We start from the raw sequence: 25,120 nt of genomic DNA on the forward strand, positions 1-25,120 counted from the left end.
GCATGATCTCTCAATGCAACAGCTCAGTCATTTAAAGATACCAATTTAAGGATATCCCAATAGGGCATATATGTCACCAATTCTGTCTGCTGCTGCTAATATGACAAGGAAGCAGGTCTTAATATGAAAGGTGAGTCAAAGATGCCCATGAAAGTGGTTCAAAAGGTGTTTTCTTCAGCCAGGTTCTACCTGAACCCAGTACAACATTTTTGGCAGCATTTAATCAAAGTTGGTGAAGAGGTAGGATAAATCTTTGGTTTGTCTGTTATCCTCTCTTCCATGATGATGGAAGGTGTCAGCAATTGAAGAGTGGTAACCTTTCATTGTGCATGACGCAAACATTTTCTCATTGTAAAATCAGAGCAGAAAGTTAGCTATTTCAGATGCAGATGCCTAAAGTAGTAGAATGTGTTTTTGTGTATGGCATTGTGTAAAAATTTCCATCTGCTGTCATACACTTGCAGGTGGAGGGCCTTCTTGCTTGAGCAATTCTCTCCATGAATGGTTGTGAAACAACTGACATCATAGTTTTATGAGTAGATGAGAGAAATTCTCTATTTCCATAGAATTTCCACTGTTCATTGATGCATAACTTATCCATCAGAGTGGTATAAAGAGGATGAGGCAACACTTCACTTTTCTTGCTTTGCATCACCTTTGGGATAAGAGGTATTGGAGGATAGAGGTGTATGTGTCCAGGTCATTCCAATATATGGACAGTGTATTGCCTGCCAAGGCTTTTGGATCTGGGATTGGCGAGACAAAGGTTTGGAGCTTTGTATTCCACCTTGTTGCAAACAGGTTCATCAATGGCTGGTCCCAACGGGTGTATATCTGAATGAAACCATGGGGCGGAGGGACTATTCCATTGGAATAAGCTGAAAGTTCTGGGACAATGAATCTGATATTGCATCTAGACATCCAGGAATATGATGGTCTTGGATTTTTCTTTTTGGTACCACTTAAGAAAGTACCAGTATGCAAAGGTCTGGGAACTTGGTTCCTCCTTGTTGTTTGAGATAATTCACCACTGAAGAGCTATCGGACAGAATGAGGATTCCATTTCCAGTTAAAGTTCCTGCCATCAGTGAAAGGCTTTCAAAATGGCCTTCATCTTGAGGATATTGATATGTAGATGCCAGTTCTGGACAGAATGGCTTCCTAAATGGCGGTAGTAGGCTGTCTGTACTTACATTTACAGACTGTGATCTCTGTCAGTTGTACTTGGACAGGTATACCTGCTTTGATTCAAGTTAGGTCATTCCAAGTCTGAAGGTGGCACCTCACGTTTGTGTACATGGGGAGTGGTTGGTCCAGTGGGCAAACATTTGGCTTACTTTGGGATTTAAAAAATCTGAAGCTGAAATAGTGATTTCCAATCAGTCACTGGTCAAAGAGTATTTGTTACTGACCAAGGGTTGAGAGAAATAAGAGGTGGCAACTGTCAGAGGGTGAGATACTAAGCTCAACACTGTATATAGAGAGAGTGTAGTGAGACCATATCTGGGTTAGACTGGTCTCCATCATTGCCTGTATACACCAGGTTCGACAAAACAGATGATTGATTTCTGAGAACTTATTATGTTGAGGTCTTTGTCTCTGAAGATCCCTTGTAGTAGGCCTAGGCCTGTCAAAATGGATATATGCCATGTTTGTTGGGATGATGTCGCCAGAGTCATAATGTTGGAACATGTTATGGGATGTTTGATCCATGTGGCTGGTCCGTGTTTCACTGGAGTGAAAGGATATTTTGTTTTGTTCATTTGCTTACTGTTTATCCTAAAGAGCTGTAGAGTGGAACCCTGAGGAGGTAAGGTCTAAAGGTATAGCCAGCAATGAGGAGTTCTGTGATGGTGACGTGTGTGCTGGGTCTGTCACTGATCGTGTAAAGTCTGACATTTTATAACTGGAGAGCCTTTTTTTATTTCTCTCCATTATCTGCCAAAAATTCCAGCACTGAGGACATGTCAGCATGCAGGCTTATCGTGTCTTTGATCTTAGTCACGAGTATCTGCACTCTGACCATGGTCTATCTGACAAATAGGCAGTGATACATATTTGCGAGCCACGAGAATGACTTTACTCAGTATCTGTACGTATATAAACCTGTTGAGCTCTGCACCTGTCTCTTATTATTGAACAGAAAGTTGGTGCAGAACTGTGTTTTATGTCTTTTTTGAAGTTTCTTGTGAGGAGAGTGGAAGTAGTAACTGGGATAGTCATGGGTTTTGCCACCAATTCCTAACTCAAGGAAAGATCACTCTGCCCAAATGCGACCCAGGTGGGAGATAACTTGCATCTCTTTTAAACGGTAAGTTTTATCTGGGAGGGCTGGATTTGTAAGGCAGAAGTAGTTCTCCTAATGTATTATGATTGGGTAACATATTTATACAAGAAATGCTTAATTATTGCATTTATGTTGTTTAATACTAAAAATCTGGTTGATCTAAGCTATCTTCACTGGCTCATGTATATGTCAGTGTGTTGACTTATGAGTGTGTAAAATTTTCTTGCCACATGTATATGTCAGTGTGTTGACATATGAGTGTGTAAAATGTTCTTGCCACATGTATGTCAGTGTGTTGACTTATGAGTGTGTAAAATGTTCTTGCCACATGTATATGTCAGTGTGTTGACTTATGAGTGTGTAAAATGTTCTTGCAACATATATATGTCAGTGTGTTGACTTATGAGTGTGTAAAATGTTCTTGCCACATATATGTCAGTGTGTTGACTTATGAGTGTGTAAAATATTCTTGTCACATGTATATGTCAGTGTGCTGACTTATGAGGGTGTAAAATGTTCTTGTCACATGTATATGTCAGTGTGTTGACTTGACATGACAGTACTTGATGGGCTGTAACATGACATGACAAGACAGTACTTTGATGGACTGTGACATGACATGACAGTACTTGATGGGCTGTGACATGACATGATAGGACAGTACTTGGTGGACTGTGACATGACATGAAAGTACTTGATGGGCTGTGAGATGATATGACAGTACTTGATAGGTTGTGTCATAACATGACAGGACAGTAATAGGCTGTGACATGACATAATAGGAATAGAGCAGATGGTTAGTGCTTGATGGACTATGACAAGACATAACAGGTCAGTTCTTGATGGGCTGTGGCATGATATGACTGGATAGGATGGAAAAACTCAGGTGGAAATGGGAAAACACTATATGCTCCTGCTTGTAAATTACCTGAGATGTTGTTTTGGCCACTTTGGAATCTCTGCCAATCTTTCCTATTAAGCTTAGAAGCTTCTCCCTCATTTTATCATTGTCTTCTTGCCAGTTCTGAAATTATATAGTGGAGACCACTGGTTAAAAGAGAATGTGAATATTTACAGTTTCTTGAGAGAGAAAAAAAAGACAATTTAGACAGTATCCAAAAAATTTCAATTTGTATCTCCACAACACAAAGTAAAAACTGAATATTAGTATCTGCAATATTATACAAAGAAACCTATCATGCAGACTATCTTTACATTTTACTTGTATTTTGTCAGCTTAAAACAATATCAAACAATAAGTGTGTGATTTAGATTTTAACATAGCTTTACCAATTTTTCAGTCTTATTGCACAATACCTACATGTCCCACCCAATCATATCTTCCTGACACCAGGCCTACCAGTCCTAACACTACCCTCTTAATGCTAAACACCAAGCAAGGCAGCTGCTAGTACCAAATTTTATAATTCTTTGGTATGCTGGTGTTCAAACCTCTGACCTCCCACATCCAAGGCAGATGCTCTAACCACTTTGGCCACTGGAGTTGTATTTTAAACAATGAAAACTGTTATGCAGGCTGTCTTTTCATCTGACTTGTATTTTGTCAGCCTAATACAATATTACACAATGAAAACTGTCATGCAGGCTATCTTTTCATCTGATTTATACTTTGCCAGCTTAGTACAAAATTATACAATGAAAACTGTCATGCAAACTATCTTTTCATTTGACTTGTATTTTGTCACTTTAATACAATATTACACAGTGAAAACTGCCATGCAGGTTATCTTATCTTTTCATTAGACTTTTATTTTGTCAGCTTAATACAATATTACACAATAAAAACTGTCATGCACACTATCTTTCCATATGACTTGTATTCTGTCAGCTTAATACAATATTACACAATAAAAACTGTAATGGAGACTATCTTTTCATTTGACTTGCATTTTGTCAGTTTAATACAATATTACACAATGAAAACTGTCATGCAGATTTTCTTTTCATTTGGCTTGTATTTTGTCAGCTTAAAACAATATCAAACAATAAGTGTGTGTGATTTAGATTTTAACATAGCTTTACCAATTTTTCAGTCTTATCACTACAATATCTGCAGTGTGGCAGTTTCTAGTGATGTCTAGCACTGAAGCATCATGCCCAAGACATGTAACATGTCCCACCCAATCATATCATCCTGACACCAGGCCTACCAGTCCTAACACTACCCTCTTAATGCTGAACACCAAGCAAGGCAGCTGCTAGAACCAATTTTATAATTCTTTGGTACGCCGTGGGTTCAAACCTGCGACCTCCCACATCCAAGGCAGATGCTCTAACCACTTTGGCCACTGAAGCGGTATATTAAACAATGAAAACTGACATGCAAACTATCCATCTTCTCAGCTGACTTGTATTTTGTCAGCTTAATACAATATTATACAATGAAAACTGTCATGCAGACTATCTTTTCATCTGACTTGTATTCTGTCAGCTTAATACAATATTACGCAATGAAAACTGTCATGCAGACTATATTTTCATCTGACTTGTATTTTGTCAGCTTAATACAATTATACACAATGAAAACTGTCATGCAGTCTATCTCTTCATCTGACTTGTACAGTCAGCTTATTACAATATTACACAATGAAAACTCATGCAGACTATCTTTTCATCTGACTTTTATTTTGTCAGCTTAATACAATATTACACAATGAAAACTGTCATGCTGGCTATCTTTTCATTTGACTTTTATTTTGTCAGCTTAATACAATATTACACAATGAAAACTGTCATGTAGACTATTTTTCATTTGACTTTCATTTTGTCAGCTTAATACAATATTACACAATGAAAACTGTCATACAGGCTATCTTTTCATTTGACTTTCATTTTGTCAGCTTAATACAGTATTACACAATGAAAACTGTCATGTAGACTATTTTTCATTTGACTTTCATTTTGTCAGCTTAATACAATATTACACAATGAAAACTGTCATGCAGGCTACCTATCTTTTCATTTGACTTGTATTTTGTCAGCTCAATACACTATTAAGCACTATACAACTTACCTTCTGAATCAGCAAAACCAGATGTTCCAGTTGATTGGGGTCAAACTTAACAGCTGCAGCAGCAATAATTGAGTGGATGTTCTCAATGACATTGTTGGTTTGTCCGTTCTGCAAGAATTAATGTCTTTATTTTAAATACTTCACAAAAATGTAGTTTTTTGGTGGGGGGCTCATACTAATTTTGATTATGTTTACTTGCTATTACTGAATCGCTATATCTTTTATTGGTACTAGTTATGAGTCCAATTAAATTATTAAAAAATGTTTCCCCAAGCATGTGTCCCCGAGATGTTGTTGTTGTTGTGGGGTTTAACGCCATTTTTCAGCAAACGATAGGCTATGAATGGCAGCCAGTATGAATGGTGGAGGAAGAACCCAGGAAAAGCCCAGGAAGAACCACCAACCCACAAGAAGCGACTGGCAAGCTTTCTCACATACCCACATTATGTGTCCCCCAGATGTGTGAGATGCAAGAATTAGGTATCCCTGCCATCATTATGCTCAAAATAATACACTTCTCAATCACACTGCTTTCTTTTACTGGTACATAATACAAGCATGATACTAAAATGACTCAAAAAACATGAAAATATCATGTTCTAATACAAAGATCTTTAGATAAACATGTAATAAGAAACAAGGTTTGTAACTAGAGAAATTGCAGTTGCACACATGGCCTTTAATTTCTTAGTGGTATTCATTTATACAGTAAAAATTGTCAGTAATTTAAGTGTCATAATTTTCTTTTTCATAGAGCTATCACTTTTCTTCAAGAGTTCAATATAGGAACAGTTCAAAGAAAATGTAAATGTAAAATCTGATGATTTGTGTCAGGTCAGGCATTGTTACACTTGCCCCAGATCACCAGAATTTTCAAGACTGCATTTTATTAATATATTGTCATGCCAAAGTAGACACCAGCAGATACTTACATAAGTATGTAATTACTATTTGCAATAAAAATGTCAGTAATGCATCTGAACGAAAAATCTCAACAGTCTGAATTACCACCAACTTTTATACTAAGTGACCCATTCTGGTCAAGCCTATATTCTAAAGAGCAACACATGGATGTCATAAAAAGGATCTTTGCTGACTGACCAAAAGAACTGGAACATTTTTTGGTCATTTCCCCAACTAAAATATGACCAATCAGCTGTTGCATCAACCTTCTCTGCTTTATAAATAGATTACAACAAGTTGGTGGGAATCAGCTGAGACATTGAAAATACTTCTGTTATGTACATTTGATTTAATTTATATTTAATTTAATTTAATTGTCTCTACGTTTTAAAATCTTTTTATTTTTAATTTCTTATCATGTCAGAGTAATGTAATTTTGTTTCCTAGGAATTTGACATTTTCCAGAAATTAATTTGACCTGACTGTTCAGTTGAAAACACCTAAAAGTAGAACCTAGTTCCTGGCCTTGATTGAGAACCAAGTTAACAACTTCATTTTTTTAATTCATTCTTAATGTGTGAATGAAAATAGTGAAATTGAGGCTATACTGGTATATGTGACCTTAGACATGTAAATACCTTCTAAACTGTTCTGGAATGTGATCACGTGACCCTCATACAGGTATCTACTTTGCGCATTATTTGACTGTATAATCTTTGTCTATAGAGAAACCAGTCAATTTTGGGCTTTTAACTTTACACTGGAAAGTGTTTGTTTGTGACCAGTTTGGAGTTACATTTTAATTTTGTATTAAAATTATTTGATTTCTAAAAGATTAATTCTTTTTCTGGAAATATTTGAGTGCTCATATAGAATTCTTGGACAAAGACATTTATTTAATTTTATCTGGAAATTAAAACACCAGAATATTGTTTGTGGATCAACAAAGAACTGGTAGACACATCCATAAAATAAAGACTACAGTATGTGTCATCACCTTCCATTTGGAATTTTTCATCAGAACTCGAACTTGAATTCATTAGAACATTTCATTACTAGGAACTTCTAAAATTTAATTTGTGGATTATTCTTGGATTATTTTTGGGATTTGTTTCCTTAAAACCATAAGTTCTTATGTTTTCATTTTCAAATTGTTTGTTTCCAGAAAAATAAATTATTTGTTAAATTTTTCAAAGCTTGATGTTTTCACTCTTTCTTTTGTTACTGTTTATTAGAACCTAAACACGCCACATAAGACTTCGTATTTAAGTTGGCAACATTTTTCTTGTGAAAAGGACTCACATGCTTATACAAATATCTGTGGGCATATACCCTCCGATAGGAATGTATCAATAATGCTTCCCTTGGGCTTTCAAACTACCTCATCTAGTGAACAACAGGCAAATGGGAGGTTTGATGTGACGCTGTTTATGAGACTGATGGGCCTTGTCTGATGGAAAAATGTAGAAGGACCCAAAGGGCTTTCAGGATAATGATAGAATGAGATAGACTAAATTATATCAACCACACATTTCTTGTTGTCTTTCATACCCTTCAAATAAAGTAAACAATAATGCCTTAAAAAGAAAATTATCCCTTTAAGAATTTCTGTTAAAGAGTTATTTTATTTTGATACAGACATTTTTTGTCAAATTCTTTTCAATTTTCAATGTAATTCTAACTTTTCTGGCATCCAAATTCCAACTGAAAGAACAATCTTATAAAAAAAAAGTAATAAATGCCACTGACATTTTGAGCAGAGAGGCTGGTTACTTGGTCATGTGATGAGAAAAAACTGGATATAATCCTTAATAATGATTGCACCTTAATGTAAGAGGCTACTTTAAAATTCTGATTTGTGATTATGTTACATATTTAAATGCAAACACAATTCTGATGGAAGTGAAAATTGTCAATCTCAAGTGTACCACTCTGGTGATCTAGTGGTTAGAGCATCTGCCTCAGATGCAGGAGGTCATGGGTTCGATCCCCAGCCGAGTCATATCAAAGACTTAAAAAATGTTACTAACAGCTGCCTTGCTTGGCACTCAGCATTAAGAGGTAAGTGTTAGGACTGCTTGACCTGGTGTTAGGATAATGTGATTGGGTGGGACATCATGCTACATGTCTGCGGCATGATGTCCCAGTGCTAGACATCACTATAAACTGCCACAATGCAGACATCATAGCGATATGACTGACAAAATTATTAAAGCGACATTAAAAATCCAAATCACACACTCACACAATCTCAAGTAGTTAGTACCAACAGAGGATATTTGCTTGAAATGAGTGAATAATGAATATCTTTCATCAAGTGGGTACAAAAATTGGTATTTTCACCCCACAGATGAAATATGTTATTCACTTGTAGCAAGCAATTTTTCTTTGTATTTTATGGACAAACATATTGGCTGGTAAGATATACTGTGTACAAGATTAAAGTATAAGATTTCTTACTCAATCCTAGGTGACGTCCATGATTTACAGTTTATGTTCTGCTGTGTTGGTGATTATTCATACATACAATGTTTGTGTGTATGTGATTTTGAATTTAAAATAGCTTTAACAATTTTTCAGTCATATTGCTACAATGTCTGCAGTGTGGCAGTTTATTGTGATGTCTAGCACTGGGGCATCATGCCGCAGACATATAGCATCAGTTCAATTATCCTGACACCAGGCCAACACTAACCTCTCAATCCCGAGCACCATTTTATAAGTCTTTGGTATGACACAGCCAGGATTCAAACCTGTTACCTCCTACATCCGAGGTGAACACTCTAACCACTTAGGCCTCCAGAGCAGTCAACAGAAAATATAAACAGTTACATAATTTCCTTCCCAATTCAAAGTAAAATAGCACATTAAGAAAAAAATCACACCTTGTTGGATCTGAACTCAAACCATCTTTAACAGGAGGCAGCCATCTTTACTACTTGACCATGTAAGCATCGAAGAATTTCACAGTTACCTTGTTATCATAATTTCCTCCAGTGAATTATCACAATTATTTGACTTGTAAAATCTAGTATCTCACTGCCAAGCATAAAAAAAAATTATTTATTACAGGAATGCATACTATAACCAGTGACCAATTTTGGCTGTGTTAAAAACATCTGCAGTTTAGGTTGATTTTCATTCTGAGTTTTGTTTTAGTTTGGGTTTTAATTACTAAGAAAGTAAGAACACTAAACATTTAAGGAATGTGTGATTAAAAAATGCATTATTTAGCAAAAACATTTGGTTTTCTGACACAGACTTTCATACCAACATTCAAATTTGTTCAAATGTCAACAACGTCAAACACATAATATTCCACTGAAAATTTTGCTGATAGCACACAATAAAAATCCATGTAGAAAAATAAAGTTATGAATATTGATGAATCAGATGACATATAATACAAAACCATGTAGGAAAATTATATCTACAATACTGAAGTCAAACATTTTTTCTGCAAATGTGTTGTATTCTGAACTTGTGATGTGTAAAGGAACTATATCACCACTGGCTAATTAAACAGTGTAAATATCTGATGGAACATTATCCCAAAGGCTAATCAAGCAGTGTAAATGCATTAAGGAAGTTTATCCCAAAGACTAATCAAGGGTCTAAATACTTTAAGTAACTGTATCCCAAAGACAAATTAAACAGAGTAAATGTATGATGCAACTGTATCCCAAAGACTAATCAAGCAGTGTAAATGCATTAAGGAACTGTATCCCAAAGACTAATCAAGCACTGTAAATGCATTATGGGTCTGTATCCCAAAGACTAATCAAGCAGTGTAAATGCATTACAAACTGTATCCCAAAGACTAATAAAGCAATGTAAATGCATTAAGGGACTGTATCCCAAAGACTAATCAAGCAGTGTAAATGCATTAAGGAACTGTATTCCAAAGACTAATCAAGCAGTGTAAATGCATTAATGAACTGTATCCCAAATACTAATCAAGCAGTGTAAATGCATTAAGGAACTGTATCCCAAAGACAAATCAAGCAGTGTAAATGCATTAAGGAACTGTATCCCAAAGACTAATAAAGCAGTGTAAATTTATTATAGAAATTTATGAACAAAGACAAATCAAATAGTGTAAATACTTTATGGAACTGTATCCCAAAGGCAAATCAAGCAGTGTAAATGCATTACAAACTGTATCCCAAAGACTAATCAAGTAGTGTAAATGTATCAAGGAACTGTACCCCAAAGACTAATAAAGCAGTGTAAATGCATCAAGGGTCTGTATCCCAAAGACTAATCAAGCAGTGTAAATGCATTACAAACTGTATCCCGAAGACTAATCAAGTAGAGTAAATGCATTAAGGAACTGTATCCCAAAGACTAATCAAGCAGTGTAAATGCATTACAAACTGTATCCCAAAGACTAATCAAGTAGTGTAAATGCATTAAGGAACTGTATCCCAAAGACTAATCAAGCAGTGTAAATGCATTACAAACTGTATCCCAAAGACTAATCAAGCAGTGTAAATGCATTAAGGAACTGTATCCCAAAGACTAATCAAGCAGTGTAAATGCATTACAAACTGTATCCCAAAGACTAATCAAGCAGTGTAAATGCATTAATGAACTGTATCCCAAAGACTAATCAAGCAGTGTAAATGCATCAAGGGTCTGTATCCCAAAGACAAATCAAGCAGTGTAAATGCATTAATGAACTGTATCCCAAAGACTAATAAAGCAGTTTAAATTTATTATAGAAATTTACGAACAAAGACAAATCAAATAGTGTAAATACTTTATGGAACTGTATCCCAAAGACAAATCAAGCAGTGTAAATGCATTACAAACTGTATCCCAAAGACTATTCAAGTAGTGTAAATGTATTAAGGAACTGTATCACCAAAGACTAATAAAAAAAACTATAATTCTTGCTATTAAACTTGCTATCAGCTGGCAAACAATCATAGAGCTTAGAAAACCCCAACTAATCAATACTATTACAGAATTCTCATTAAAATCAGTTTTCCTACTGAATTTTTTTATTATTCAAAAACATGTTCAACTGTATGGAAAGGATTTCACAAACTTTATATGAAAATGTTAAGCTGTCAAGAAGTAATTTTGTACATGTAAGACAGCATTAGTGAAAATTAATAATCTACAGGTTAAAAAATATTTGCAAATGATGTGATGAAACATGACAGTTTAGTTTTCCAATCCATCAAGAGTTCATCTAAAGTAAATAAATATGTGCAACTATTTACTTATCAAGAAAGGAGTCAAAATGAGATTTTGCCATTTTGGCATTAAATTTACAATGACTGACTGACAACATGTGGCAGACAAATGAACTTTTCAAGTAATCTTTTTATTTTTAAAAAAAGTAAAGCATTCTATTAAACCTTTCCCTATCTTAAAAACTGCACAGTAACTTAATGTTATACAACTTTCTAAATTTTGGACATAAAACTTTCAACCAAATTTTATGTAAAATTACAAATACAGTGCCACTGTTGATATATAACCCTACAAATGTAATTTCACTGATGGAAACAACCCTATAAATACAATGCCACTGATGAAGATAACCGTACAAAGGTAATACCACTGTTGTCACTGATGAAGATAACCATACAAAGGTAATACCACTGTTGTCACTGATGGAGATATCACTACAAAGGTAATACCACTGTTGTCACTGATGAATATAACCATACAAAGGTAATACCACTGTTGTCACTGATGGAGATAACACTGCAAAGGTAATACCACTGTTGTCACTGATGGAGATATCACTACAAAGGTAATACCACTGTTGTCACTGATGGAGATAACCGTACAAAGGTAATACCAGTGTTGTCACTGAAATAAAGTGATATGCATGTTTCCAAATATCCTTATCAAACCAAACCAAACTTTGTAAAAGGAAAAATGATATGTGCAAAGAAGTAAAGACATGACATACTTGTAGCTTCCAGATCATGGAGAGTTCATCTAGCGACAGCTCTGTCCCCAAGAAGTCCACGATGCCTTTAATTTTATCACAGTATTGTGCCTGATCAATATTGCCTGCAATTCAAGCAGAATTTGAATATATAATAATAATAAATTCGGTACGCTTCACTTTGTCTTTATATCATTGCTAATTGATACTGTGCTGAACTATGAGACCTGTTCATACCCCAGATATGTTTACCAAACAGAAGTCTTTCATAATAATTGATACTTTGGCAATTTACTGAACTACGCAAACCTATTTACCACCCAAGATCTGTTTACCAAACAGAAGTCTTTCCTATTAATTGATACTTTGGCAATTTACTAAACTACGCCAAACCTATTTACCACCCAAGATCTGTTTACCAAACAGAAGTCTATCATGTTAACTGATATGTGAGCACTTTACTACCCCTACCACAGAACTGCTTATGAAACAGAATTGTATCATGATAATTAATACTTTTTTGCACTTTACTGAAGTATTCCAAAACTGTTTACCACCCCAGAAAAGTTTAACAAACAAGTCAATCATGCTATCTGATACTTTGGAACTTTACTGAACTACATCAGACCTGTTTACCACCCAAGATATTTTTAACCAAATTCCTGTCATGCTAATGGGTAATATGATACTCAACTGATCTACACCAGACCTGTTTAATTGTTTACTGAACATAAGTCTATCAGTAGCCTACCCAAGTCCTGGCTGTAACTTTATGCATCTGCCTGAAGTCTGTCATCCAAAATGATATGATTGACAAGGGCCATAAATCTGTCCAAAAATAGCACCAAAAAGAGGGCACAAGAACACATAACAAACAATCAAGGTGTAAACTTTCTGCCAGTTGCATACAAATATGTTGAATAGTTCTTAAGCTATGCTAATTATACGATGAATTGCTGTATAAGGAACATAACTCTGTCCAAAATAATTTGGTTCGTGGTTTAACATTATTTTTCTGCACATGTACGCTCTACATGGCAGCCAGTATATTTAGTGAAGGAAGAAGAACCCAGGAAACCCCCGGAAAAACTACCAATCCATGGGAAGCTACTGGCAAGCTTTCTCATATACCCATATTTGGCCCAGCCAAGACTCAAACCCAAGAAGAGAGCGGTTAGATGCGAGTTTTCTGTAAAGGTGAGTGCTTTAGATCATATGGTCACACAAGGTCGATTCTAAATGAAGTAGACAAGACTAAACCCATGAAAGGAACATGTAATGGTGGCACTAAATAGTTCTAAATGGTTGGCCATGGGGTAAAATTGTAATACTTGTGATATGGATAAATTAACCCATAGTATCTCCATCAATATTAGCAAAAGTGTCTGCCAAGAATAGGAAACGCATACTAAAAATTTCTCCATTCTTTTATGAGCATACAAATATATACATGTTGATGGTTGAACCAGAACATACGGCAGTGTCAATTTTCATCTAACATGGTGCATATAGGCACATGAATCTTATCCAATACCATTCAGTGTTATGCAAGTCCATACATTAGAATACGTTGAATAGTTCTTGAGCAGCATCTCATGTGAATACATCAAGGCAAGTGTCAACGGGACATGACAAAACTGTCCAAGAAGTACATCTGGTTCTATAATACAATGTTCATACCAAATTGCAGAAATTATCTTGAATGATTCATGAACTACTAGCTACAAGTAAAATCCCATGTGGAGATATAAAAGTTAACTGTCATGGGCAAGAACCCTATATCCACATGATGAGATAAAACAAAACATATATCCCCATGATGAGATAAAACAAAACTCTATATCCCCATGATGAGATAAAACAAAACCATATATCCCCATGATGAGATAAAACAAAACTCTATATACTCATGATAAGATAAAACAAAACATATATCCCCATGATGAGATAAAACAAAACCCTATATCCCCATGATGAGATAAAACAAAACCACATATCCCCATGATGAGATAAAACAAAACCCTATATTCCCATGATGAGATAAAACAAAACCATTAAAAGACACAGCTAAGTCTGTGATAAGGTGTTCATAATCAACTGCATCAGAGAATGATGAATAGTTTTTGATCTGTGACAGTTATAAACAACATCTCATGTGAAGATATGAAGTTAATTGTAAAGGCCTATAACTATCCAAAATGAAGCTGACAAGAGAAAAACACATAATAAGATATATCTAGGTCATACAAAACTGAATCAGAATAAGTTAAATGGTTTTTGAGATGTGTCAGTTACAAGCGATGTCCCATGTGAAAATACAAAGTTTTCAATGTTATAACTATCCAAAATGAAGTCGACAAAATAAAAGCTTTAGAAGGCACATTTAGGTCTATTTGACAATGTACACACCTAACTGCATTTAGAATATGTTGTAGAATATGCTGGTCTGCTGTAATGGAGATTTAAAACTGATGAAAAAAGGGGCAATAACTCTGATGAACTAGACCTGAAAATAAGTAACCTTTAAAAATGGCACGTCTACATCTAAGAGGCAGTTCACCACCAAATGGTATCCGATTATGTGTACAGATTGCTAAACTTTTGGTGGTTAAAACAAGTATTAATGGGTAGAGAGACTGATGGATGTAATTACTACAAATGTTCATACAGCTCAATGCAGGACACATAATACATAAAAGTCTTCATTCTCCATGTCAAATATACTGAAATCCCATTATAACAATAATATATAACATACTATTTGTTATGTTGTACACTGCATTGTGCCTTATTGTCTCTGATAAGAGTATTAATCACCCTATATGATGTTATCTGGATGTAAGAATAAATTGGGATGGGGAGGGGGTCACCTTGCTATCATTATTTCCAGCAATTATTGTCACCTTGTATTTCCCATTACATCTGTACATAGCCAAAGTAATCATGTCTATGTGCATGTATTTAACACTTTTTCTCCCACAATAAGACCAGGTGGCCAGCCCAAAAATGTGGACAAAATATAGGTTGTAGACTTCTTAAAAAAAATATCTGCCATAAATTGTTGAAAATGAAGGGTAAACTTATGGTCTAGTGTGAGCCTATCAATGGATAAATATGGTATTGAAGAAACTCTGTGTGTGTGTGTGTGTGTGTGTGTGTGTGTGTGTGTGCATGATTGATTTAGATTTTTAATGTAGCTTTAACAATTTTTCAGCCGTATCATTATGATGTCTACAAGAAATTTTGTTTTATCAGCACAACACATATCATTGCTGAACAAAGAAATAGCAGAATTCAGGTTCTTAAAGAAAGCTGACCTTCTAAGGCTATTGAAAGGACTTTGTTCTTAACCATCCAATCCTGAATCTTCTCTGAACCAATGGCTGTCTTGACACGAGGAAATTTTGTACTTGTCGCATCTTCAATTAGCTTAGTGACCTATAATAAACGAAATTTATAAATTATGGACCAAAGTATACTGTACAGTGTAAATCATAATAAAACACACAAACATACTAAAATTAAGCAAAGGAGAACAAAGTAACAATTGACAACAACAAGCTCTAATTTGTATTTATTAACATTAGCTGGGGCAGCACCTGCTCAGCTGCCAAAGCATCTAACTCATAATTCAAGGGTTACAAATTCAGTTTAATCTTATGCTAACATAGTCTGTGTCTTGATATGTCCTTGGGAAAGGCACTTAGCTCCCATTTCCTCAGCTGGATAGCCAATAATGTTTTACAAGTGACACTCAAACCACACAAAAATAATAATATTAGAAACTTGCTATAATAAAGTGCTCATGAGTTGGACAGGTTACCTTTTCCTACGTATTTGTCATCAAAATTAACACAACCTACAATATTGTGACATTTCTATAAATAGATCTGACTTGACTGAGATCTTGTTAATCTCTTTTATTTCATGTATCTCTTGCAAAAATGTACACCCCTACTTGACTAAACTATGCTATATGCACATGCATTACAAATTATACCAGGACTGTCCTGATAATACAATTTGTCTCCTAATATATCTTAGCTATGATGTAAAAACAAAAAGTTCCTTGAAACAATTTGATATCAGTGTTGATAAATGAAGTCATATAAAGGATTTTTCAGCATTAAAACATTGTTAATGTATTTTGAACTGCTATATATCTGTTAATATTCATATCTGCATTAAATAAACTGCACTAAAACTCTGACAGTTATTTTCAAAATGTAAATTTTAATACTCAAAGGGCATCTGTGGGGAGAGAAAATTTGGATATCTAGGGCTGCACGTTGTTACATATATTTAATCTGTATTGTGTGATTGACTTTTGTCCATAACTGAGGGTAGGAGTTTGTTTAGATTATTATTGTTGGTAGGTAAACATGTTAATTTGAATTTGAGTTCAGGACATTATCTTTCCCCTTGGGAATTCCTTGTCTGCCTGATGTCTGTCATGTTCTTTTCTGAAGTTTTAGTAATAGGCCTGATCTTGTTTGTAACTTTAAGTGTTCTGGAAATAAACTTGTGACACTCATCCTGATCCTTTTATTGTGTCTTAGGTTTTTAAATTATGTTTGTTTACGTCAGAACTATTAATCCCTATCTTAACATCTGAAATGGAATCAGTCTTTTAGTCTGTTCAGTTAATTTTTTAGATGATTTTATTTAAATTATTCACTGGAATTACAAAGTGTCCATTAATGCTTTCAGACTAAATCACTATTTTGGGGATTACTGTTAATTCATTTAGAGACATTTTGGATAATATCACTGTCATACAGCAGGAGTGTTAGTACATCAACACTGTTCCAGACTACTGGTGCAACAGTACATTCAAGATAAGAATTCATTCAGAACACTACTGGAATTAATTTTTAATAATCTGTACTTTTGGACTTGTGATAGAACTTTTCTGACTATTTGGAATTTAATTCACAATACTGTATGTTCCTTTTAATTTTCACTTTGTATTGTAGGGAAATAAATTATTTGTTGAATTCTTACTATGCTTATTTGTTTTCATCCCTACCATCTTGACTAATTGAGCTAACAATTACATAGATGATGGATGCTGAACAACAGGCCATTTGCTAAGCTATTCTGGTCTATAACCAGTACAGCAAAAAACTAAAACAGAATTATACTATTACCTTGAATATATTACAAAGAAATTGAAAACATACATTTTGTCCAGCATTATGCATTAAAATCCACAAAAATTCATACTGGTTGACATTTTAAATCCATTTTTATTTAAAATACCATTTAATTTTCTTCAAATGCCTGTCACTACCCTCACCAGTCAAATACTGTTTTCTCTCAAAATGCCAAATTCGTGTTCTGTAGTACAGTTGTTGTATATCTGCAAAGTCCATAACTTTCAACTTGAATATGCCATTTTAAGCATTACATTAATTTTGATCTATTCACGACGTATGATTGCTCAATGACAGTACACTGATGGCAACATTTATGTGGATAGTGAATTGGGCTTCCCCAAGTGACACTAAAATTATACAGTCTGTGGAATCTGGCCACAACTAAACAGGTGCCAAGTGTGTGGTGTGATCACATCAAATGAACTGCAAAAAACAATTAAATGAATATGGGACTCTAGTGGGGCAATGAACATGTGACAAATCAAAACTCAGTCAACGAGCTGTCAACTGTGGAAAAAAAATTTGGAGACTGCCTTTACAAGCTAGGCCAGGGTCTGAAAATTACAGTGGTCTGGAGTCCAGGACTAACCATTTTAAGCCACATATCTGTCATATATTACCAGCTGCAGCCCACTGGACCGTAAGCATTTCTTAAATCTTCCTATAAACTGAATACAATGTGCTACTTAATCCTTAATTCATGAAAAAAAAGGAGTCAAATTAGCACAATGATGCGTGTGGAAGTCAGGCATTTGATACTGATGGTATAACATCATCTGCAGCATTAACTAATTTGAATTTCTACTAATTAACTAATTTGAATTTCTACCCATTATCTGTTTTGTCTAATGAGTAGACGATGAGTCCTGTTTACCTATGATATGTTCACAGACCACCACTAAATTTTGTATCAAACATGGACTCTTCAATATATCCAGGACCAACGTGGCAGATTCCATGTACACAGATCACCATTTATCAGCATGTATTGACTGATCGATTGGTATTGCTCTGTATGTTGATACTAATCAAGTTGAAATTGTTCATGTGAGAAACACTTTGGTAATCCTATCTACATTTCAAGATCCTTCCATGAACAATCACTGAGCTACAGAAATGCTGAGATGAAGGAAACAAGGAAATAGCCAAACTAAAACAGTCTCTCTCTCTCTATCTACACACACACAAAGTAAATATCACCAAAAACAACTAGAAAAGCCCATAGTATTTATTAAATGATTTCAAGCAAATACAGACTTTGTGTCCCCTACCAAAGAATGCTATCCTAAAGAACCTTACAAATCAGAATAAATCTTAAAATTGACAGTGATATTAATGCCATAAGGGCCACACACCTTTATTGTCTGCAAAAATTAAAAAATGTCTGAATTATAAACTGCTCTAATATGTGATTTAACCTACATTAAAAGTGCACTCATCAAACATATAACATACAATGGGAATGAATAATATTTTTGCTGTGATCTCATAGATAACATAGAAGGACTCTGGGTTTGAATCTCAGGATCAGCCAATGTGGGTATGTGAGAAAGCTACCAGTACCTTCCTGTGGGTCAGTGCTTCTTACTGGGGTTTTCCCCAGGTTATTCCTCTACCGGTTATACTTGCCACCATTAACAGCCTATCTTTATTTATAAATGGGCATTCAACCCAAAACAGCAACAACAAATATTTCTAAAACAAACAGCTCTTTCTTATCAAAGAAAAATGTGTTTTGGTGAGTGAATTACTTTCTCTTATCAAAAAAGAGTGTGTTGGATGAGTGAATAACTTTTTCTTATCAAATAAGTGTGTTGGTGAGTGAATCACTTTCTCTTATCAAAGAAAAGTGAGGATTGGTGGGTGAATTACTTTATCTTACCAAAGAAAAGTGTGTTGGTGAGTGAATTACTTTCCATATAACACAATGACTGAAATAACACCAATTATCTTTAACAGAAACAATGCACAATCTTTTGGGCAGTTATTAAAGATTTATTAAAGTCTTGTACACCCTTCTGTTATACATTATTAAAACTGTGTAATCAATTTTCTTTTACATTACTTTATATTAGATATTTGTCAAAATTGAATAACTCTTATGTCCAATCTCTCCAAGAAATCCTAGCAGCACTTAAGTAGCAAGTGACATCATGTAAAATTTACATCATTCAAATCTGATTAGCAAATACGATAATACACAAATGAACATCCTTAGAGCTTACCTCCTTAAGGGAATTCATCTTGGCATTAAAGTGTGGGGATTTCAGCATCCTGAGGGCTATATCCAGGCGTAAGTCATCCAGGGCTTTAATGTCTGTTGACCACATGTGAATACAGAGGAGCTTCATAGAAGCCAAGAGATCTGACACACTGCCAACTTTCTGTAAATAAAGAGAGCAAGAATCCATGGAGAACAATGTGCTATTAAACAGGCTAAAATAACATAGATCAATATCAGATTTCATGGTGACTTTACATTCATCGTCAAGATTATCCATAAAAACTGGTACCCAACAAATCACAGCATTAAAGAGACCTTAACCAAGACTCCCAAAAATTTAATGTAGCCACTTGTCCTGCAGATCAAGTGACTTGGAACTTTTACTTGTCCTAAATAAAATTTCTACTTGTGCTACACCCATGTATAATTCTGAAGACTAAAAACTCAAACTTAATCTATGACATCTTTATCAATCATTTGGCAAGTCCTCTACATTAAGACTTTTAATGTCTTTTCCTGTTCTACACATTGAATGTGTCTATGACTTGTGTCATGAAATATGAACAACTGCTTCTAAATGCACACTTTTAACCCACAAGTAAGCATGATACTGAGTATAATAATGATGGCTATTCGTAACAAACTTAACTATTATGTAATCATGGAGACAAACCTCTGACAAATATTCCCCATTCATAAGACTCTTCAAGCTACTTGATGATTCCCCCTATTTTATTTTCCATCATAACCAAGGATTAAAAGAAAACAATGAGAAAACCAAAACCCATGTGGAATAGGCAAATCAAACTATATCTGAGGCAGGTACTCCGAAATCTTCATTTCTATCCTTGGTGGAATTTTCTTATCCCACACCAACACAAAAGCAGATTCTCTTATTCCCACATTCCTATATGGGTATGGTCAAGTTTTCCAGTGTAGAACACTCGTCTGAGGATATCTCTATCTTTCATTACATGACTGTTGGTTTCCATCACTTTATCTTCCACAGCAAGCACAATGCATACAAAGTAGATAATTCTTCATGAATTACCACCATCACTTAGCTGGGTTTTTTTCACAATAATAAATATGAACATTAATAGCAACACATTAAGATCCAAAGACATGCTGTTGATGAAGTTAATTTCCCATTAACAAGACATTTGACACTGCAAAATGTACAGCATTGGTATAGAATTTCAAGCTTGAAATCCCACTGTTGTAACTGGTCTTTTTTTTAATTCATATTCTCATTATTATTTAAGAAAGGCAAATCAATTATAGGTCAAAGCTGAATCAAAGACTATTTTTTGTTGTTGTCTCAATTGATCTTGTGGACAGGAATAGACTAGTCTATATTTCTTTTAAAACTTTTTTTATTGTGTAAATTATGTGCGGGACACAAACTTGATCTTAGCAGTCTAAACCACTGCTCTTTCAATGCTGCAGACATGTAGCATGATTTCCCACCCTGTCACATTATCCTGACACCAGGCCGACCAGTCCTAAAACTAACCTCTTAATGCTGAGCAACAAGTGAGCAGCTGTTAGCACCATCTTTGTAAGTCTTTGGTATGACTCGGTTGGGGATCGAACCCATGAGCTCCTGCATCCGCATCAAATTCATAATTTATCTGATCTTAAATTTAAGAAGTGTGCGGATGTTCGACCATGTACATTTCGTAATTTATGTTATGCACACCGTGTTTATATAACTATAAAACATTCTTCTTGGTCAGCTAAAAATAGATCGGGAAAGCCAACCACATGACGCTGCACTTGTAGTTTAACTAATCATAAACAAAGTGAAAATCTGTCTTTATTTTCTTAACCATGATGAAAACTAGCAGGTTTTTTAATAAATCTCCTTACAAAATGAAGCTTTAAATTCTGCGGCCACATTAATTTTAGTCTCGTGAGACTTGGGTTGCATCATTCGGATCCAATACAATGCGCGCTGCAAAAAGAACAGAATGTAGCCAGATTGTGACAGTAATGGTGGTGAGACTTGTCTTCGACCATGATATTTGGTTGAGAAAGCACAGCCTAGAAAAATAATTGACTGCCTTAGAGGTAAGTTCTGTTATTTTTTCAGCAAGTTAATCAAAAGGTGGTAAAAGACATGTGAAAATCCATTTATTCAATTATTACGAACGTTGCTGTAAGACACTCATTTCTAAAGGTCAAAAACCTCATGTACATTTCTTCATCCAGTTAACTCAAGATGACCAATACGCACAGAATCGGCAAGGGGTGGGGGTAGATTTCACGTTAGTTACCTTGTGTTAATTGGTTAAAGGAATGTTTACTGGTTTTCATTTTTTTTTGTGGCCAACACAACAACTGCTTGTGTATAATGGAATCTCCATTGGAGATTTTAATTCCAACATGCAGTCATTCCAAGTACAGCTCCAATAGATAATTCCAATGTTTTGGTTTACAGTTTAAATTCTTTTGGACTATTTAATGGTTATCACAGGAGAAATCAGACTGATGATGCTTTAAAGTTGGAACGAATTAAGCAGTGCAGAGCATTATAACAATGACACTTTACCATTGTATGTGTGTATGAAGCATCTTATGCGACACTTTACCATTGTATGTGTGTATGAAGCATCTTATGTGACACTTTACCATCGTATGTGTGTATGAAGCATCTTATGCGACACTTTACCATTGTATGTGTGTATGAAGCATCTTATGTGACACTTTACCATCGTATGTGTGTATGAAGCATCCTATGCGACACTTTACCATCGTATGTGTGTACGAAGCATCTTATGCAACACTTTACCATCGTATGTATGTGACACTTTAAACAAAATGGTTGGACTCAGTTGCATTAATTTTGTTTAATTACTGTGACACTTGAAAGAAATAGTGGAACTATTGTAACAAGTGGCAATATATGGAAAGAAGGTTAATGTTATGGAACAAAAATAAGAAAATTATCTTGAAATCAATGAGTTGGTGAGTAACAGATCATTGTTTGACAAATCTTCTAGTTATTTCTGCATAGAAATGATACTATGCATACCTGATTAAAAGTAACTTTGTTTGATCCAAGTCAAAATGTGTTGGGGTTTTTCATTGATGCTTCAGATTCTTAATAGGTACCGGTTGTTATTTTCATTGGTGGTGGTCATATCCATGCAAGTATTCAGTAATAATGTCTTACTTGTGGCTTGTTAACAATTAAATGATTATTACAACCTTCTGCTTTTGTATCCTGCCATTTCATTTTCTCCACAAAATTTAAGTACATTGATATCATAGTAGGTGAATTAAATATTGTTGACTTTATATTTATATTTTGTTTATGTGCATGTCAAGTTGCTTAACATTTGATCAGTTCATCATCTCCAAAATATACATAGCATGTAATATAACTGCTGCTTTTCATTCCATGCCTACTTTTTATTCACTAGAATAATTTACATAATGAATGCACCAGGGGTCTTTTTGAGTTCACATACGTTTCGGCATGAATCTTATGTTGGCTTTGGATTAAACACTGTTTTGTTAGGAACTGTCCCATTTGTACGTATATGGGAGGTTGGGTTTGAAGTCTGAATATCTGTGCATATCTGTGCATAGGGGTGGGGTTAAGACCAAGTAGCATATACACACCTAATGATCATAACTTTACTAAAGCTACAACAAAACCTATTTTCCATAGCCAACAACAAACAAGCTATAGTATTTTCACACCTTCCAGTTTGTTTGTACCCCCTTACCAATTTTAAAAATGAAAAGCATCAAGGAAAGAAGTATAAAGAAGAAGGTAGCCATTGTAGAAAAACTGTATGCATGTCATGTTTTGCAATATTCACCTAGGCATGTTAAATACTATTTTTCTGCAGCCCAAACAACTTTTATAAGCACCAGTCATCACTCAAATGTGCCAGTTTTTTTTACTCTCAGCCAGAAATGCACATACTTAACAGCACTTAATGTTGCAACAAAATTTCCAATTAACATGCTGACCAGAAATGTTAACTCTGACAGCCAAATTTAGGTTTATATTTTATATTGGAACACTTTGGCTATCTATAGTCTGGCAACAGGCCCAGGCCTTGTACACTATCACTAACATACACTATAGTCTGGCAATGGGCCCAGCCCTTGTACATTTTGACTAACATAACGTAATGATCGACTTGGAGCTGGTCTGCTGGAGACAGTCCTACAGAAATGCACATCAAATTTCGAACAATAATCCTGAATACAATATTTACCAAAGTAACATAACAATTTATAACTTTAATTACAGGTATATATAAACATCACTTCTTCCATGACTTTCTAACATAACAAGCATCCTCATGTACCAATCTGATTAAAATCAGATCTCCACTGTCCTACACAAAGATCTGACAGTGACAGCTTAGGGGTAATGTTCTGGTGACCTTTTAATTTGCCAATGGAGATTCAATTTTCAAAAATTTGAAAGTAAATCAAAACATTCTGCACAGATTGATGCCCTTCAGCAGTAATGCGCAGTCTCCCAAACATGAAAATAAAGACTTCATCTGAGAAGTTGATAAAATTAACGACTATGGTAACACCACAGGTCAACAGAACATGACACCTAAGCTGTGACTGTCAGATCTTCATGTAAGACAGTGAAGATCTGATTTTAATCAGATTACTTCATGTACATATTTTTGTAAAATAGGAAAAGTTATCAGCTTTAAATTTTGTAAACATTTTGGTTCACAGAAAGCACAGAGCAGAAGACAGTTGGATAAAATAAACAATTTTGTTGTGATATTCAAAAGGTAAAGACATTTTTACGTTCTTGGATAAAGTGGGTTTATTTTTTGTTTAAAAGGTTCTAGTTTAATTTCCATGACCAAATTCAAAAGGCTTTGTTATAATGTTTTTTGTTCCCAAGTTTAATTGGTTATGAGTTTGATTTGTGTGGTCCCCATCTGTTTTGGTAGGGAAAAGAAAATCGAACCTTCTGAGTTTACATTTTTGCCAGGAACTTTACAAGCCTTACCCCTGACAATAATTTTATCCAATTCCACTGGATTTTCACAGTAATCAAAATAAAGAGATCTAACAGTATGCATGCTTATTTTATGGATTTATTACTTATTTTACTTGATTAATAATACCTTTTCCTTAAAATCCTTCTCCTCCAAATTTTGTACAAACTTGATAGATTTCTCCATTCCTTGACTCAACATTACACGCACCAGGTCAGGATTCAAAAACTCTGCACACATTCCAAATGGTCTGAGCAAAGCAGCTATGGACTGAAATACAGAAAACTCACTAAACAACCAACCCAAATCCTTAATTCTGAGACTTATCTAAATGGATCACTGTAAAGTGCAGAAGTCAACATCATAAACTTATCTATATAGATCACCGTAAAGTGTAGAAATCTTGGTTATAAAAGTATGTAAATGGACCACTGTAAAGTATATAAGTAAATGGACCACTGTAAAGTGTAGAAATCTAGCTCATAAACTTATTTAAATGGACCACTGTAGAATGCAGAAATCAACATTATAAACTCATCTGAATGGACCACTGTATAGTGCAGAAATAAATGGACCACTGTAAAGTGTAGAAATCTAGATTATAAGTT

At 34.7% G+C, this 25,120-nt stretch overlaps 1 protein-coding gene across 5 annotated transcripts in view; it reads right to left on the bottom strand.

The window, feature by feature from the left end:
- The window catches only part of LOC149806871 (ubiquitin carboxyl-terminal hydrolase 24-like), a 311,591-nt gene that overhangs the window by 260,490 nt on the left and 25,981 nt on the right, over nucleotides 1-25,120 (bottom strand). For all 5 annotated transcript variants that reach the window (XM_089959015.1, XM_089959005.1, XM_089958996.1 and 2 more), the window contains exons 8-13: nucleotides 24,642-24,782; nucleotides 19,520-19,678; nucleotides 15,453-15,573; nucleotides 12,157-12,260; nucleotides 5,322-5,429; nucleotides 3,216-3,311 (exon numbers count right to left, since the gene is read on the bottom strand). In XM_089959015.1, the coding sequence (XP_089815141.1) occupies nucleotides 3,216-3,311; nucleotides 5,322-5,429; nucleotides 12,157-12,260; nucleotides 15,453-15,573; nucleotides 19,520-19,678; nucleotides 24,642-24,782 (729 nt within the window). The remainder of the gene's footprint in view (nucleotides 1-3,215; nucleotides 3,312-5,321; nucleotides 5,430-12,156; nucleotides 12,261-15,452; nucleotides 15,574-19,519; nucleotides 19,679-24,641; nucleotides 24,783-25,120) is intronic.

The sequence above is a fragment of the Sinohyriopsis cumingii genome, chromosome 1 (genome assembly GCF_028554795.1).
Source record: "Sinohyriopsis cumingii isolate HCF-2022 chromosome 1, ASM2855479v2, whole genome shotgun sequence".
Classification (NCBI taxonomy): domain Eukaryota; kingdom Metazoa; phylum Mollusca; class Bivalvia; order Unionida; family Unionidae; genus Sinohyriopsis; species Sinohyriopsis cumingii.